The sequence below is a fragment of the Euprymna scolopes genome, chromosome 30, assembly GCF_053919585.1.
Source record: "Euprymna scolopes isolate OS-2025 chromosome 30, ASM5391958v1, whole genome shotgun sequence".
Lineage (NCBI taxonomy): Eukaryota > Metazoa > Mollusca > Cephalopoda > Sepiida > Sepiolidae > Euprymna > Euprymna scolopes.
In genome coordinates this window covers 102984700-103004397 of record NC_136511.1, presented here as the reverse complement: position 1 = coordinate 103004397, position 19698 = coordinate 102984700, and the positions used below count along the sequence as shown (strand labels likewise).

The following is a 19698-nucleotide window of genomic DNA, read 5'->3' as shown; positions in this document are numbered from 1 at the left end:
TTTTCAAAACAATTTTTTTAACGAAACGTCCCACACACACACGTTTTGAAGTGTTACTGCGTATTTTTAAAATGTTTGGAACTTACGACGCCATCTCTTCTCCTTTCTACGCCCATCTTGCCACCAAACTTGAAAAACACGCTAACGATTACATGACTCACTACGTCGCCAAGAAGTGGGGTCTCATTTTACGTTGAATTTATATAGGAAAGTGATCCCCCAGTTAAATTTTTATTAATTAAAAAAAAAATCTTTCTTTTATATTCTTTAAATGTCGTTGAAAGGTATTAGCCAAAAAAAGTACATTTTGATTTCTTTTTAGGAGGTTAACTACGCTGGGTAAAGTCGTAAAAAAAATGTTTTTTAATATATAATTTGATCAAGTAGGTTTTTTTTTACATTAGAAAAACATATTTGCTTTGTTTTTTGTTTGAAAACAATTCCAACTTGCAATGAAAAATACAAATGATATAATTACAACTCCGTTCCCATTTAAATAAGTGTCTATTGTGCCTAAGCAAACCAAGAAAACAGTTTTAGATGCGTGGAACGAATATCACAGTTTACAGCTCTCCCCAGTGGCCCGAGATGCAACTGCATTCATAATCGAGTGGGGCCGTTATCAGTACCTTAGACGACCCCAAAGTTTCCACGCCTCTGGAAACGGATATATTCGCCGGTTTGACGACATTACGGTAGGCATGCCCCAAAGGACTCGTTGCATTGAGGATACCCTTCTCTGGAATAAAACTATGGAATCTGCTTTCTGGCACACAGTGGACTATATCATCTATTGGGGCAAAAATGGAATCGTCTACAATTCCATTAAGTTTTAATTTGCAGGCGACGCAATCCAATTTTCTGGCTTTTTAATAATTGCTGACGGCGTAAAGCAATCTGAAAAAATGACTGAAGCCATTTTCAACGTCCCGACGCCGACGAATATAATCGGCGTCAGGTCGTGGTTTGGACTAGTTAACCAGGTATCGTACGCATTTTCACAGGCCGATATCATGTCCCCTTTTCGAGAATTGATGCGCACGAAGGACTGAAAATTCTATTGAAATGCTTCGCTAAACGAGTATATCGAAGAGTTAAAACAAACAAAATTGTTTGGAAAATCGAGGAGGGAGTCAAAACATTCGAGATGAACAGGGCAATTTGCTTCTTAACGAACTATAGCAAGGTTGGCATCTGGTATTTTCTGTTTCAGAAACACTGCCAATGTTTAACGGAATTAAGACCTAGCTGTGGTAAGGACCATTGGAAAATGATTTGGTCCAGATACCGGTTTACAGAATCTCGCTACTTCACCGTAGAGGGATAGACTCTAGCATTGATATACGGATTGGAGTCTTGTAGGATATGCGTTTTAGGGTGCCCAGATTTATTGGTTACAGCGGACCACCAGCCACTGATAAAAATATTCTAAGATCAGGTGCTGGAAAACAAAAAACCCTCGCTTGTTTTCTTTCAAAGAACGATCGTTAATATACAAGTTCCGGGTTAAGCATGTTCCTGGAAAATTTGACGCCGCACCGAAATACACCTCTCAATATACGGTGCCGTCAAGACATAGCAGATTAATGACCAGCGATAATACGCAGTAGATCGAGGGGGGCATGCAAACAGTTCCCAAATTCACGATACGAACTGCCACCGAAAGTCCGGCAATTCTGGGCATTAGCAGACCAACTATATTATTTGGAAGGAATACCCATAAAAGGGGATAAAATTCTAATACCAAAGCAGTTTAGAGCTGACGTACTAGAGGCACTGCACTCCGCCTATCAAGGGGTGAATGGGATGTTAGCTAACGCCAGACAAAGATTAATTTTGCCCGATCTAGATGCTAGTATTCGACAACCAAAGGCACAATGTCGAAAATGCAAATCGATAGCCCCGTCCCAACCGAGAGAACCACTACTGCCACCCTCAAACCCGGAATTCCCATTCCAAAAGACTGTCACGGACCTACTGGATATACATGAAAAGAATTACATGGTATATGCAGACGGTACACCATCTGGATTGAAGTTGTCTCACTGCCATCAAGGAAGGCTGCAGCAGTATCCGATACATTGAGGGGTTAGTTCTGTACTGTGATGCATCGGAGGAGATATTATCCGATGAGGGACCACCATTCAACTCATCGTTCCTGAGAGACTGGGATGTAAAAAGCTGTATATCATCCACACATTATCCCCAAAGTAATAACCGAGCCGAACTGGCTGTAAAACAGTTAAAAGAATGCTCATGGACTTCATTGATGGCTATGGCCACCTACGTCACGATCGGGCAGCAGAAGCGATGATGGCACATAGAAACACATAGAAACACGCCCCACCAGGACCTAGTATTATCACCGGCCGAAATGTTATATGGTCGAACAATAAGAGATCACCTCCCTATACTTCGCGAGAAGCACCGAATTCACGATCGGTGGGCAAAAACAAAAAAATTGAGAAAAAAAAGCGATGGCAAAAAGGCATGTGCTAAATAAATGACAGTACAACACACACAGCCGTCCACACCAACAGCTTCAGTTGGGTGAATCTGTTCAGGTGCAGCATCAGAAGGGAACATGTCTGCGACAATGGACAAACATGGGAAGAGTTGGCGAGACCATGGGTAATAGATGATACCGGATACAGTTGGATGGAAGCGACAGGACCACACTACGCAAGCATCGTTTCCTCCGGAAGCTCCAACCTATCATAGATACGCCAGATTATTCGCCCGTACCCCCGCCGCGTCAGCCCGACCCAAAAATCAAGAATGGATGACAGTGTATTCCCGTGTGACATACACGAAAGGTTAGACGTGGAAAAGACTGATGATGACGTAGTGATGGCAGACGACAGATCTGAAGCAGAACACTGAAACTGGTCGGAAAAAAGTGAAAACCAGTCGTAATGAGGTGTTATAAATTCAGCAATAGTTGCGGACTAGGGAGATATTTTAAGTCCACTTTACACATATTAAATAAATTATTGGTTATATATATTTATCGCTGAATATTATTAAAACCCCTTTTCCAGTATGGAATTTTTCCGAAACTGAAAACAAATAAATATCAGTGGCAATCTGAAGTGCAAGCATGTTCCTTTCTTGAACGATATGCATTTCTTACATGACAGGATTACGTTTTCACGCAAAATATCTAAGAGACATTCTAGACACAATGATTTCATTAGAGCACTTTAATTTATTCGGGCAGTACAGATTCATGAGGTCACTTGCAAAAAAATACTATGTGTCAGAAGACAAAACCTGAAATGTTGTCTACAAAGACATCTGATACACGTCTAAAGTGATAAGTAAAAGTCGGATGCTTTGAGATCTACCTTTACATAACTAGCGAGTTTGTATATTTTGTTGTGGACGGTCTAAAGTTGAAGAACTACTGGTCTGTTGCAAGGCCCGTAGCTTCATACAGCTCTAAGTGCTACTCAGGAAAGTGAAGTGAATATGTCCATAATTACACTGCTCGAACGCGCCTACAACTAGGATATCCTAAAGCGCTAAAGCAGCGCATTGATTGAGGACACGATGGTGGCTCATACATCTGAGATTTTACGATGTTATTTTTCTTTCGCGCTATCTCACTTGCTTAATTCGCCGCCTTTACTTTTACCTATGGCTGTAGTGATGCTCATGGCTCGCTCAAGACGATTAATTTCTTCTCAATCCATTTTCCTTTGGTTTATAGAGGATTTATTGGACCAAAAAAGCTATAGATGAACACCTAGGATTGCTCTTCCACGCACTACAGCGCAATTATTTTCTCTCACCCGAAGGGCTGATTCTGCTTCTACAGCATGTTTTGCGTTCCATTTTCGGATCGTTGAACATTCCTCACTAGCGTGTCGGAAGTATTAGCTTCGTTGATAAACTTTATAGTGCCACGTTTCTCTCTTTTTATGTCAGAGTTCAGAAAACCAATCACATTTGTTTTCAATATTAACCCATTTATCTCTTATAGTTTCATTCGTAAGTAGAATAATTCTATTTCGAACTTTTATTTACAATGCTTTCTTAATGTAAGTTGTTTATGGAATTCGTGAATATTCGCTTATTCTTGTGGTAGTCTAATTCAATTTTAATTCCATTCACAAACCCAATTCATAAATATTAATCCGTAAGAATATATATGCACTTTTTTATTTACATTTTGATAATTCCAAAAAGTTTGAGGCTAGAAAGAAAAATATATAATATTAATCTTCGATATGTATGCAAGAAAATCATTGTAGACAAAGTACTTGATTCCTAAAGATACATTTTTTATTATGTCTAACCGTTCGTTTTGGAGTGAGTAGCAGTTTAGAGAGGCTGTAATGTAACTAGTTTCATACATTTATGAGCGTTTCAGTGTTCGTTGGTGTGTGAATACCAACTGAGCAGATTTGATCGTTGCCATAAAAACAGTTTTTGTGCATGCATTTGTAAATGTGTGAGTCTTTGTTATCGTGCACATCACCAAATCGTCACACTTTTCATGAATAAACAAACTGGACCTTAAAACTAAATACATACAAAACGAGTTTGAATTTCTATGTAGGTGTCTTGAATAACTTTAATAAAAAGTCCGACATTTCTTTTGCTATGCCATCTTCCAAAAAACCAAACTATTTTCAAAAGGTGATTTATGCAGTTTTACTTGTTTTAATTTCGTCTTGTTTCAACTATTGTTGGACCTTTAAAGATCCTGAAACGCTCGTTCAAAATGTATAAACTAAAAGACATTTTTCAAAAGTTCACAATACGAGAGTAGAAATTGTATAAATAAAATTAAATAAATATTAGGATGAACCTACACGGACATTAACACGTCTAGTCGAATTCTCAAAGTTTATAGAACCCCGGCGAGACATGTTAACGACGAAATGTTTATACAATATAAGGTTGAGAAGAAAGTTCATGCGAAATTTTGATTTTAAATGATGTATTTTCAAATAAGTTGTCGTTATAATACCTTTACTTTATATATAATTTTAAAGAGCATTTTTTGCTCTATCTAATCGTTTAAATGACAATCGTTTTAAAACAATAATGCCTTCTTTTCAGAACGTTGAAAATAAGATGGAAAAAGCAAAATCGCTCAATTTTCTTATTTCAATTCAAACTAGGCCGAAAAGCTGCTAAAACACCGCGCGATATAAACGAAGCGTTTGTCCATGAACCACTACTGAATGCTCAGCATAATGGTGATTTAAGAAATTTTCTTGAGGCGACGAGAGTTTTGTAAGACGATGAGTGTAGTGGTCGGCCATTAGATGTTACCAACGATTAATCAAATGCCTTAGTCGAAGCCAGTCTACGAGAACTTGTTTCTGAATTAGACGTAACGTATACGACGATTTTCAACCACTTGAGAGAGATCGGAAAGACAAAAACAAACCTGATAAAAGGATGTCTCACCAATTGAAGGACAGCCAAAAGAAACGTCGTTATAAAGTGTCATCTTACCTTTTTTTACCCAACAAGAACGACTCATTTCTCGACCGGGTTGCGATGAAAAATTGGTTCTTTATTATAACCGGCGGCGCTTAATACAGTAGTTAGACGCCGACGAAGCTCCACGGCACCTCTCGAACCCAGAGTTACACTAAAAGAAAGTCATGCTGACTTAGCGGTCTGCGACCGGTCTCATTCATTTTGAATGTAGTCGAAACCATTACGGTGGAGAAGTACTGCCAACAAATGGATGAAATGCATCAGAAACTTCACCAACACCTTGTATTAGTCAACAGAAAAGGACCAATTCGCCTCCACGATAAAACTCGACCGCATGTTGCTAAAATGACCCTGCAGAAGTTGGATGAATTGGACTACAAAACACTGTCATCCGCCATACTCTCCATACCTCTCAACTACCGACTACTTCTTTTTCAAGCATCTCGATAATTTTCTGCGTGAGAAATGCTTTAAAAACCTAAGCGATATCAAAAACGCATTCAGCGACTTCATTGCTATCAGAACGCAAGATTTTTACGTTAGTGCTATAAATACACTTGTTTTGCGTTGATTCTGATGGTGCTTATTTCGATCAATAAATTCATCTTTGAGCCCAGATATGTTCATTTTAAAGTAAAAAAAAAAACACTTTTTATCAATCTGATGTATAGCAAACTGTAAATTTATACATATAATTATGTTGCATATAAATATATACATTCAACAAAATTAGTATTTTTCTTCCTATAACAGCATCTTATGAAAGCATATATGAGATATATTATACACTGATGATGCCTCTTCTTGAATATTTGTGATAGTTTATATGTTATAGAATAGATATTCTCGAAATGTAAGGAAATATTTTTCTGTTAATAAAGTGTTTGAAACATAATTGTGGAATATTTCTGCGAATAACTGCGGTTTATATAATCTGTTTTGCCAATAAAGTCTCCTTTCTAATTGTTATTTTATTTATTTATTTCAGGTCAACACCTTGAAGTAGCCATTCCATTAAACAGAATTCGACGAGACATCAATTCTTTGGAAAGTCGAGATGTCCAGAATCTTATGTCTGCACTGAAACGTCTGAAGGAAGACGAAAGCGATTTTGGTTTCCAAACCATCGCTGGTTACCACGGTGCTCTGTTGTGCCCAACCCCTGAAGCCGCAGAATACGCCTGCTGTCTGCACGGTATGCCGACCTTCCCCCACTGGCACAGAGTCTATCTATTGCATTTCGAGGACGCCATGCGCCGCCACGGAGCCAGTGTAGCCATTCCCTACTGGGACTGGACCAAACCGACAACTCAACTGCCCCATCTGCTGGGAGATGCTGACTACTATGATGCTTGGACCGATTCTGTAATTGAGAACCCGTTCTTGCGAGGTTACATCAAGTCCGAAGACACGTACACCGTCAGGGATACCCAACCCGAGTTGTTCGCCCTCGCGGAAGGAGGCAAAGCATCGACACTCTACAATAAAGTCATGTTGATGTTTGAACAAGAAGACTATTGCGATTTTGAAGTCCAATTTGAAGTGATCCACAATGCTATCCATTATCTCATCGGTGGCCATCAGAGATACGCCATGTCTAACTTGGCCTATTCATCATTTGATCCAATCTTCTACGTCCACCATTCAATGGTAAGCGAATCTTGTTATACTCGCAAACGCCTTCATTTTATAAGCCCACATTTTTTGTACTAATAAATTACCGCTTATCAGGGGTCTAAGGTGACTCGAAGATTATAAATAAGATAAATCTGACGTTACTTATCTAAGAATTTTGTAAGTTGATTCGTGAGAAAGAAAGTTCATAATATCTGGTCAAATTTGATCTCAGACATAAGACAAAAGACGGGCACAATTTATTTGAGTCTATAGAAGATTTAATGAGATAATACGTATTTTTAAGCGGTGAGCATAATATATATATATATATATATATATATATATATATATTAAAGTTGGGGGCGGTTAATCGGAATCGGGGATCGGAAAAATCGGAACATTTGATTGTCTTTTTTTTTATTTGATTTTGTTTAAAGCAAAATCTTCCATTGCTGGTAATAATGATAAAATAGTAAATATTTATTGATTTTATAATCGATAATATCAGTAAAGCTAAAACCTATAGATCATCCTCCACAAGTGTATTTTTACTTTTACGAAAATATCTGCATATTTAACGTGCGTTTTTTTAAGCGGAAATTAGGGGAAATAACAACTCTATAGGTAAATATTTAGAGATTTATAAAGAATCGGAATCGGTAATTGTATCGGAATCGGGAAAAATAATAGAAATCGTCCCATCACTAATATATATATATATATATATATATATATATATATATATATATATTCCCTTATCCCCTTCTTGACCTAGTACATTAATTTTCTTTCTGTATATATATTTTGGGAATACAACATGGTAGCCTTAAATCGAATGTAAACATGTTCCTGTTAAGTTGTCTTTATAAATAATCAAATTCCATCCAGTTTACATTATTAAGGATTACTTCACTATTACCTTACATTCATTAACCCTTATCCTTGAGTGGCCTTCGGGCCTTGATAAGGGATAGCCCCTAAGTAAAAAATAAAAGCGCGGCGGTTTTAAGCGTTTCTCTCTTACCGCCCACTTTCTGCTTAAATCATGTGCTGGCGCCGCACTCATACGTCTTCAGTCTATATCTTCATCCAATGTATAGTTATATTAAACTTATACAAATCAAAGCTTTCTCGTATCTTATTAACAACTTCGTCGTCATCTTCAAGTTAAGATCAAGTAAACAATTCGCAAGTCTTGTTATCATCGCAAGCTTACTAAGTTTTGTGAACCACACTGGTGCCGTGCTTTTTACTCTTTTTTGTCTGTACTTTTTCTTTTCGTGTCTTTATTCCGTTCTATATCTATCTGCCGTTCTCATCCTTTTCTTAGCACTAGGATCTATACTTTGTCAAGGGAAGAGAAAGGAGAAGCTAATATAAAATAAAAATTTTAATTTATTGTTTTTAGTTTTGTTGTTATTTTTGTTGTTTGGTGTGTCTTTTATTTTTATGGGTGTTTTATGTTTAAAGAGATTATTTTATAAATGTTTTAGGTGTGAGTAAATTTTATTTCGTGTTACAAGTTATCTTAAATTATAACTTTCTTTACTTTTCAGGTTGATCGTCTTTGGGCTATCTGGCAGGATCTTCAGCACCACCGCAAATTACCCCATGACAAAGCCTATTGTGCTTTGGACCAAATGTCCTTCCCGATGAAGCCATTTGTTTGGGATTCGAACCCGAACCCGTCCACTCGATCCGTGTCTACACCCAGTAAACTATTTGACTTTAAATCTCTTGGCTATGATTACGACAACCTCGATTTCCATGGCATGAATGTCGCTCAACTGGATGCAGCCATCAAAAAACAGAAGGAAGCAGACCGCGTGTTTGCTGGATTTTTGTTGCATGGAATCAAAACATCAGCTGATGTCCACTTGAAGGTCTGCAACGAGGCTGATTGTCATGCGGCGGGTGTTGTGTTCGTCCTCGGTGGTAAAACGGAAATGCCCTGGCACTTTGACCGAAACTACAAGATGGACATTACAGATATTCTTGAGAATATGGGCGTCACTATCTCTGACATCTTTGAAGCCGAAAGCAAGTTGCACCTTAAGGTAGAAATCATGTCCGTTGATGGAAAAGTTCTGGAATCAAGCTCTCTTCCCAAACCTACTCTGATATACACTCCGGCAAAAGGTACGTCATTCTAAAAAGGCAGTTTTCAAACACCTTTACCTTCGGCTTTCATTTTTATTTATTTATTTATTTTGGGGAAATCGATCAAAACAATGTGTGAAGCCAAGAATCGGTAATTGTATCGAAATCGGGAAAAATAATAGAACAAGAACGAAAAATAATTATCGTAAGGATTGCTTCCTATTGATTTCTTGAAAAGATCAAATCTATAGGTAAGAGGAAACAGTAAGCAAGAAGGAATTTCCACGAATCTGCAGTTCTTGGAAATAAGTAATTGTAAAAGTAAGCAATAGTAATACTAAGGTATCAAAATAGCAAATTGATGGAAAGCACTAAAAAAGTCTAACGAATTGTAACAAAAAAAGTAAGGAATACTTGAGACAATTCTGAAGAACACATGCCATAAAAGTATTCATAGAAAAGACTGAGACTAGCAACATCACGTCTATGAGGGAGAGGTAGCAAAAAAGAAATGTTAGTGTTAATCAAATTATAGATACGTTTCTGCAACATATCAGGAATCCCCAAATGGGACAGAGATTCACCAGCCCAAATATGTGAACAATATTCCGTACATAGTTTGATAGTAAATTTGTACAGATAGATAATAAGCTTAATTTATGATATCGTATGAATCCAAAGATTCTGTTACCGGCATTGGTTTCCCCGATATTTTTTCAGTCAGAATTCTTTTTTCGAAAAATATCGGGTACTTACGGGAGGGACCACGAGAAGGTTGTCAGCATTGTGTGCAACGAACTAAATTCGAACTTGGAACACTCAAGTCGTCACTCCGTGTCTTTAACCACTTGTAAACCTCAGGTGTAAGAAAGAGTTTAGAGCAACAGAGAGGACCGACTTTATGAGAAGCAGAAAGAGCACTGTATCTAATACATGAATTCCAAGAAGGATTTGAAAGGAAAGAAAGACCAAGAAGTTTTAGGGTCGATTTATATGTATGTTTGTTGGTTGTGTGAATTGACATTTTACTGGATGGTTTGATTCTTTTATTTCTATCCTCATTATTTCATGAGGCTGTTTGTTTTTATATTGGTGCTTTTAGTGTCTGTAAGACTGTAGCACTGTACTGGATTCTGTTAACATTTGGTTATACGAAAGTGGTATTTTATCAGTACTGCACTGTTTTATTTCAAAATCTTCAAAAGGGTTTCATGATCCTGTTAATGATTCGAAACTGGTATACTTAGGACTCTCCTTTGATATTTTAGGAATGTTCCAGTGTTTTCAGTCTGCTATTTGAAGATTTAGTTAGTATCCCTGGAATTTACACACTTCGAGGCCATATGTTAGTGTGAGAAATACGGAAGAGTGAAATCCTTCTGTATTGTTAGCAGCGAAGGTTGTTTCCGTTGATGACGTTTCATGGCGGTGGCTTCAGTATTTTCTTGTTTATTTGTTTTTACACTTTTATTGTTATTGTTATTGAATATATACATGTAGATATAAAAAAAATTTAACTTGAAAAAATAGAACATTTTTCGGAAAATGAGGGGGGGGCCTAACCTGTCGGGCTAGATGAAGCTCTACCCGATTAAGAGGACGAATTTATAAGAAAAGATAGAGAGATAACAAGAAAGCAACCCCTGTCATGGACGTGCGTCTGGAGCAGAGATGCGTCATTGAATTCCTGCCAAAAGTGCATTAAGAATGGTTGTGACTGTGTAGAAAAACAATTTTTTATTTAGTTAGACATCCTCCTTTTATATTTACCACATCTTCAACATTAAGTAAGCCTCAACCACCTTATTTTCTATGTAAATACAATCGATTTACATTTCCTTTCTTAGCAAAAGGATCCATAAGTTGTTAGCATTTTACGTGTTTCTGTGTCCAAACATTTTAATTCATCTATATTCTAGTGAAGTTGTTGTTGTTGTTATTATTATTATTATTATTATTATTATTATTATTATTATTATTATTATTATTTGGTGTATGGGATTGCATAGCCTGGTTTGGGTGAACATACACTAACAGACTTAAAATTTGAAAGATCAAAATATTTTCAGTTTATGGATAGAGCGTTTGCCTTTTTGTTTTCTTTTTTTCACTATTTTTAAGAACAGATGTATATATATAAGAGCAAACAGTTAATAAAACATGTTAAAAACACTTTGAAAAGAGTTAAAAACATATTTAATCTGAAAAGGAAACACTTGATAAGTGGATAGTCTTTAATCCGCGGAGTTTCGAAGAAATACTTTCCTTCTCATCAGATGGTAGGAATTAGCAAAATGCGGGATCAGATTTTGCATACAAAAGTGTTTGATGAAACTGCATGTAAGTCAAAAATCATATTTGATAACAAAAAGTGAAGCAGAGGGAATATGGTGAAGAAAAAGATGATTACACGTGAATGGATAGTCTGGTAAAAGGTAAATAATCCAATGACGGTAAAATCCAAAAATATATCTCCAAGAAAGTTAATTGAATTTCCATTTTCCCAAGTTAAATCCAAGGAAATCACGTAATTGGAAGATGGTCCAAAATAATCCAAAAGGCCGAAACCTATGGAATAATTCACAAATATGTACAAGGACAAGGGGAAAATTCCAATAATATTAATAAAAGAAAAATAAGATATCCTTTCACACGGCTGCCGATACATAATTTATTTATTTTGTTTTATTTTATATATATATATATATATATATATATATATATATATATATATATATATATATATATATATAAAAGTCCGTGTGTTTATGACTCTCTGTAAACCACATGTTATTAACTATATTAATTATTCTATTTAACCTTTAAAGACATTTAAGTATGTAACCGCTGTTATTGAAATTTATTTTATAAATATCTGATTTCTAATTTTAATTGCTTCTAACATATGAAGTTTGTTCTTGTTAATATTATGTCCAACAATAGATGTCTTGTCTACTAAAGGATTTTTACATTGAAGGATTGCAAGAGACTGCTAGTTAGTAAAATGTTTAGCAATGACGCTGTTGTCAGAAAGATGCATGGTTAACCTCATCGACAAGGTCGTGTAGTCAGACCTATGTATACGCTTGTTTTCCTTCACTAACAGAAACACCGTCTTCCGATAAGTATTGTTGCCCTATCAAAAACTCTTGTCGCTGGGGCTGGGGAGAATATATATATATATATATATATATATATATATATATATATATATATATATATATATATATATATATATAGTCGTATTCCTGTCTATTTATTTGTTTGTTCACAATTTGATTAATATATACAAGAAGTTCGCTGTTTCACAAATTAATGTGCATATTGAAAACGAAGGTTTACACAGTTACATTACAGCATGATTTATATACATTCAATTTATTGAAAGGAAATCTGCATTCAAGGAATAACCTCATTCGCATATTACATTAAAGAAAATATATTTTAATAATTATCTCCATGATATAATTTGTTTGTTGTAATGGAATTGTTTCGTTGTTCTATTTAGAATTATTATTTAAAGTTTATTTATTTAATTTATTCTTAGTTTCATTTATATTTAATTTATTTCCAATTATTATTTAAAGTTTATTTATTTAATTTATTCTTAGTTTCATTTATATTTAATTTATTTCCAATTTGATTATCCTACACCAGTCACTTTTAAAAACGGAAGTAAATTTATTTATTTAAGCTGTGAGAGTTATTTCCTCTTTATGCTCTTTTCCACACACACACACACACACACACGCACACACACATACACACACACATAAATACATGTATATACCTTAAGACTTCTGAAGAGCTGTGTAGATGAAAGATCCCGAATATACATATCTATTTATCTTTTTATATATGCACGAAACATCCCGTCATGCGTCCGAATATTTTAGATTTGAAAAAAAATGAATTAAATATTGGTTACTGGAATTTAGCGTAATATTGTATGTATACAAACACATACACGAACACACACACACTCACACAGACATACATATATGTGCGTGTGTGGGGGGAGAGAGACAGACGGACAGACAGACAGACATAAACATGATATAATCAGAGTAGCCTCATAAACATTTCATTTACAAACAATTCGCCCGCCTATTTCGTAAATATACACATTTATGGTATACAAAATTTACGAAATTGGGGTTAAAGAAGTTGCTTGTTTATAGTTTTTTCTCGATCTCTGATTCACGACGTTTCTTTTTTTTCTATAATCTACCTTTAGACTTCTAAACAACTGCATAGATAAAATATCTTTGAAATACATATTTATTCCTGCATTTTATGTGTATGCGAAACGGACAGCAAAATTGCCAAATTTTTAGTTTAAAAAATGAAAATAGAGATAAAAATAAAGAGACAGACAGACAGACAGACAGAGAGGGAGATTATAAAGGTTTTTTTTATAAGTTGCAGGTATGCATATATTTACATGTGTGTGTGTGTGTGTGTGTGTGTGTGTGTGTGTGTGTGTGTGTGTGTGTGTGTGTGTGTGTGTGTGTGTGTGTAAACTAAAGAAAGTTAGATTTTAGTAATCATGCCTTTATTCACTTAAAATAAAAGATCCAGCTCTTGACGAATCATTTGCTCGACCCTTACATCTGGATATATTTAATGATTAATGACATAGCTACCGGAATCTAAGTTTATTTATACATGTGCTGGAGTTCAAGAATAATATCAATAGAACTTGAATCTTGAAAGTCTGGTTTGTATATAAAAATACATTTGTGTATATTTTAGTTAATAAATGTTTAAAACTAAGAAAGACTGACGAGTATTTTCAATAAATCTGTTCTGTTAGTTAAAAAATAAAAAATATAAAGGATAGCTACTGGACCATGATAGAAAAATATCCCAATTTACTAAAAGAAACTGGGTTCAATGGACTTTCCTTGCTTATTGGTATTTTTCTGGGTCTGTTTCACGAGGTTTGTTTTCTGGAAACGACCTTAAAACTTTTGAAGAAATGTGTAGATGAAAGATTCTGAATATACATATCTATTCGTGGTTTTATGTATTCACGAAACATCCCGTCAAGTGCTCCGAATACTTTAGATTTAGATAATAATGAAGAAAATCTTGGTTACTGGAATTTAGCGTAATACTGTATATATAAAACACATGCACGAACACACGCACCCACACACACACACACACACACACACACACACACACACATATATATATATATATGTGTGTATGTGTGTGTGTGTGTTTTTATACGTTTGTGAGAGAGAGAGAGCCAGACAGACAGACAGAGAGAGAGAGAGACCGAAACATGATATAATCAAAGTTCCTTCATAAACATTTCATTTACAAACAATACTTCCGCCTATTTCGTAAATTTACACATTTATGGTGTACAAAATTTACGAAATTGGGGTTAAAGAAGTTGCTTGTTTATTGTGTTTTCTCGATCTCTGATTCACGACGTTTCTTTTTTTCTATAATCTACCTTTAGATTTCTAAACAACTGTGTAGATGACATATCTTTGAAATACATATTCATTCCCGCATTTTATGCATATGCGAAACAGACCGCAAAATTACCGAATTTTTTATTTTAAAAAAATGAAAAGAGAGATAAATATAGAGAGCGGGGCATGCAGATAAGCAGACAGAGAGAGGGGGATTATAAAGGGTTTGCTTTGTTTGTTTGTTTGTTTGTTTGTTTGTTTTTACAAGTTGAAGGTATACATTTTAGAACCTTATCTTATTAATGTTTTTGTCCAATTTCTTTTCAGCGCGAACGGTTCATAAGAAGAAACCTTATGTCGAAGGAATCGTGTCCCGAAAGAACGTGGATTCTTTGAGCGAATCTGAAATTAAGAACCTGAGAGAAGCAATGGCCGCGGTCCAAGCCGACTCAACAGTCACGGGTTACCAAAAGATCGCTGCCTACCACGGAATGCCTCTGAGCTGTCTTTACCCGAACGGAACTGCTTTCGCCTGTTGCCAGCATGGAATGGTCACTTTCCCTCATTGGCATCGTCTGTACATGAAACAGATGGAAGACGCTTTGAGATCCAGAGGTGCAAAAATCGGGATTCCATATTGGGACTGGACTACGGCGATCGATAGCCTTCCGAAGTTGGTTACAGACACAAAGAACAATCCCTTCCATCATGCCCATATAGATGTTGCAGACACTGACACAACTAGAGCCCCTAGACCACAACTGTTTGATGATCCCGAGCAAGGCGACGAGTCATTCTTCTACCGACAGATCGCATTCGCACTTGAGCAAAGAGACTTCTGCGATTTCGAAATCCAATTCGAGATGGGCCACAACGCCATCCACTCTTGGGTTGGCGGCAGCAGTCCTTATGGTATGTCTACGCTCCACTACACTTCTTACGACCCGCTTTTCTATTTGCACCATTCCAATACGGATCGTATCTGGGCAATTTGGCAAGCTCTGCAGAAATACCGCGGTTTGCCTTACAACAGCGCTAACTGCGAGATCAACAAACTGAAGAAACCAATGGAACCCTTCAGCTTTGACGAGAACCCGAATCCAGTCACCAAGGCTCACTCCACCGGCTACAACTCCTTTGACTACCACGAGCTTAATTATGAATACGACAATTTGAATTTCCATGGTATGACAATTCCTCAGTTGGAAATGCATTTGACCAAAATAAAAGAGAAAGACCGAGTTTTCGCTGGATTCCTACTCCGAGCCATTGGCCAATCAGCTGATGTAAACTTCGATGTTTGCCGTAAGGATGGAGAGTGTAAATTTGGCGGTACTTTCTGTGTTTTGGGAGGTGAACATGAGATGCATTGGGCATTCGACAGACTCTTCTTGTACGATATCTCCAGAAGTTTGACGCAGCTTCGACTTGATGCCCACGATGACTTCGAGGTCAGGGTTACAATTATGGGTATCGATGGCAAGTCTCTTCCTTCTAGCCTTCTCCCACCACCAACCATCCTCTTCAAACCAGGAACAGGTAAGATTCGACTTTTTTAATACTGTACTAGATTGAGAAAAACGATCGTGTGGCGTTAAAATAATTTAACGTTGTGGAGATTCTGTCGCATCTATCCTATACTGGAAACGTTGCTTCACATGACTACAGTATATTTTGATCAATATACCATTTTATGAATGGTCGTTATATTTCAGTCATTCGATGAAGTTGAAGACGCCTATCAAGAAGTTTTCGAATGAAAGTGGAAAGATTAGACCAAATCCGAAATATTGAAAGTCGTTGGCAAAATCTCAGGAACAATTAAGGTTTATATTTTGAAGAAAAGTTGTCTGTTCCTATTTATTTACCTGTTAATCTTATAAGCTTAACTTTATATACACAAGATCTTTTTTAATATCCGACTGAAAAAGCTTAATAATAATGCTATGTTAACAAAAACATATGTCTAAAAATGGATTCTTGTTAATATTCCATCAGTTCCTTTGCCTTTATAAAAGAAACGTTTTTTAAGGCATACGTTCTTGTGAACCTAAAATTATTCTCACACATTTTAGACATATTTTGAGACATACCTTCTTATACACCATCATCTGAGATATATCACCTTTTTAAACAAATCTTGTTCTTTTTGTAATTTTTAAAAACATTTATTCAACCCAAACAAGGCACATTGCCATTGGTATGTAAGTGTTACCATGCAGTAGCGACTATATATACGGAGACATCATAAGTAGTGGTTCAGCGAGATATTTATTCATATCACATTTACATTTCTGCATGTTATTAAAGTCAAATATTATTAAAGTCAAATTTATTATTAAAGTCAAATTTAGTATTAAAGTCAAATTTATGATTAAAGTCAAATTACATTTCTGCATGTTATTAAAGTCAAATGTTATTAAAGTCAAATGTTATTAAAGTCAAATGTTATTAAAGTCAAATTACATTTCTGCATGTTATTAAAGTCAAATGTTATTAAAGTCAAATGTTATTAAAGTCAAATGTTATTAAAGTCAAATGTTATTAAAGTCAAATGTTATTAAAGTCAAATTTATTATTAAAGTCAAATTACATTTCTGCATGTTATTAAAGTCAGAAAATCAGGAATAAGTTCGATGAAAAGAATCTAGGGAACCTCTACAGTAAAGGGGTGATATTTTCTGCTTGTTCAGTTAGTCGGTGGTGTTTACGTCATCGGATACCAATACCTCAAATTTATTGAAGCACATTCCTTTGAAGCACCTGTAAAACAAGTACATAGATGCAACATTGCGGTGATGAGATAGGAGTTGGAATTTGGTTGACGATGTCGGATCTATTAGAATAAAGGATCTTTTTAGAACCCTGTCCATCAGGAAGAAACAAGTAGTTGTTGCATCAGTCCAAATGTGACAACAAAATTCCATCCATGTGCTAATGGTGACTTTGTAGAGATATATAATAGTGACGGGTTTCTAATACAGTCAAAGGAGCCCACTTTCTTTGCAGTATCTTTTTATGGAGTTGTTTTATTTCATGTTACCTGTAAATGTTAGACCGAAGAGTTTGAGAGATTTACTTTCGAGTAAAGCGTTATTAGCTATGGCATTCGGTAGATTTAAAAGGTTTCTTATAAATGAGATTTTGTCTTTAATGTTACCATCCATTTATATCTCAATTCAACTACAGACTGGGTGTCATCTATTTTTTCAGTCATTGCTTTGAGTGTGTGTACATTCGTTATTCGCACACATCATGAGCAATTATAATCATCTCGGATACAATTTCATCTGTCGTTTATGAATTTCAGGAATAAGAAATGTCCAATATGAACCTCCATTATCACATTCACATTAATGTCATGTTGTTTGAATGTATGACCATCGAGTACAACCTGGAGTTTTCTCTTGTCTAAAACGATCTGATTATACCAAGTACTAGCGGGCGTGCCCGGCGTTTCCCGGGTGTTTAGGTGGTGTAGTAAAGAATCTCAGGTGGGGGCAATGAATTAAAACAACAGTAGCGAGGATGAACGTTGCACGGGTGTGTGTAGATGGTGTAGTAAGAAAACTCGGGGGTGTAAAAAAAATGGTAATAGCGGGGGCTGATCAAAACAACAGTAGGCAGAGGTGTTTAAAAAAGTGGTAGTAGACAGGCAGGCTCGAACCCGTAACGCGAAGGAGAAAAAAAAGTTAAAAACCTGGCGCCTTATCCGATGTCTCCATCGCCCGAAGTTCCGAACATTGAAATTAAGCGTAGTCAATCCAACCAATACGATGACTTGCGAAAATGGCGACGCAAGAACCGACCCCTTCTTGTAGAAAACTGGCCAATTGAGGGTGAAGGAATTAATGCTTTTAACCAATTTTTCGATATCTGTCATACATACATACATTTACACAAATTTTTCGATGTATGTCATACATACATACATTTACACAAATCGACGATTGAGATTTACATTATCGATTAATCCAGTGAAAGGTGTCTTATAATTATTAGAGAAAAGAAGCTTTGTCTTAGTAGAATTGTAACAGAGGGCAAACGCGCGTGTGGCGGCTGTATGCAAGTGCCGAGTTGTGTGCGAAGTGACGTCACAGCAAGGAAAAACAAAAAGATTATTAAAAGAACGTGTGGACAGACCGATGATCACGACAAGGACAAGGATTAAGACTAGGATATTATTTCATTCGGGGAAGTACTCGTAAATAAATGTCGTTGTTTAAACGGGAAAAAGTGAGTCAAGTTTTCCTTTATTTTGGTTTCCTTTGCGACGGAGTCCACTACATGTTGGGTAAACGTGAGTAACGTTACAGTATTAAATTTACGGGCACAATGAACTACATAATTTTATAAGGATTCTGACATTGGCTTGGATGTGTGTGCGGTCGTTTTGCCTACATGTTGATCTTTATTATTTTTTTTTAAAACTAACCCCTTTTTTTTTATCTTACAGGTTCGCAACACCATCATTGAAAGTAGAACGAGTTGAAAGAAACTAAAGGCGTAACGCTGAATGAAAAGAGATTTTCTTGTCAATTTTGATGTACGATGAATCAGCATTGAACTAAAACAAGTTTTATATGAATAAACATTTCTTATCGAATTTAAAAACGTCTTTCATTGCCTTTTTGAATAGTTGTGTTAAATAACGAAAAGTAGTCGATTTCCTCCAAGAATCCTTATTGCTTAATGTATAAAACTGCTTGGGCCAGATTCTAACAGTTGCACCTAAATAGCATTTAAGCTAATAATTCAAGCGTTCATACTGAATAGCCAATTTTTATTCATTATTGCTGTGCCATATTATTAGCAATAAACTAGCGTATAATTTATTTTAAAAAAGTACTTAATCTAATCCATGCAGTTTATGAATATGGATGATTTTTTTTAAATAATTACATATGCTTTCATTTCTTGTCAAGAGTAATTTAAAATTACGCTTCCTTTATTATTATATTTCTGGATTTAATGGATATAAAGAATGTGTATATATATATATATATATATATATATATATATATATATATATAAATAAACATAAAGAATTATATATATATATATATATATACATAAATAATGTCTATAT

The 19698-nt window shown here is 35.6% G+C and overlaps 1 protein-coding gene across 1 annotated transcript in view; it reads left to right on the top strand.

Moving 5' to 3' along the window:
* LOC145254924 (hemocyanin G-type, units Oda to Odg-like) overlaps window positions 1–19223 on the top strand; it is a 71674-nt gene extending 52451 nt beyond the window's left edge. Inside the window, exons 9-12 of the mRNA XM_080113898.1 lie at window positions 6449–7110; window positions 8634–9216; window positions 14937–16148; window positions 19066–19223. Of these exons, the coding sequence (XP_079970024.1) occupies window positions 6449–7110; window positions 8634–9216; window positions 14937–16148; window positions 19066–19085 (2477 nt within the window). The 3' untranslated portion in view covers window positions 19086–19223. The remainder of the gene's footprint in view (window positions 1–6448; window positions 7111–8633; window positions 9217–14936; window positions 16149–19065) is intronic.
* The last annotated feature ends 475 nt before the right edge of the window (window positions 19224–19698 follow it).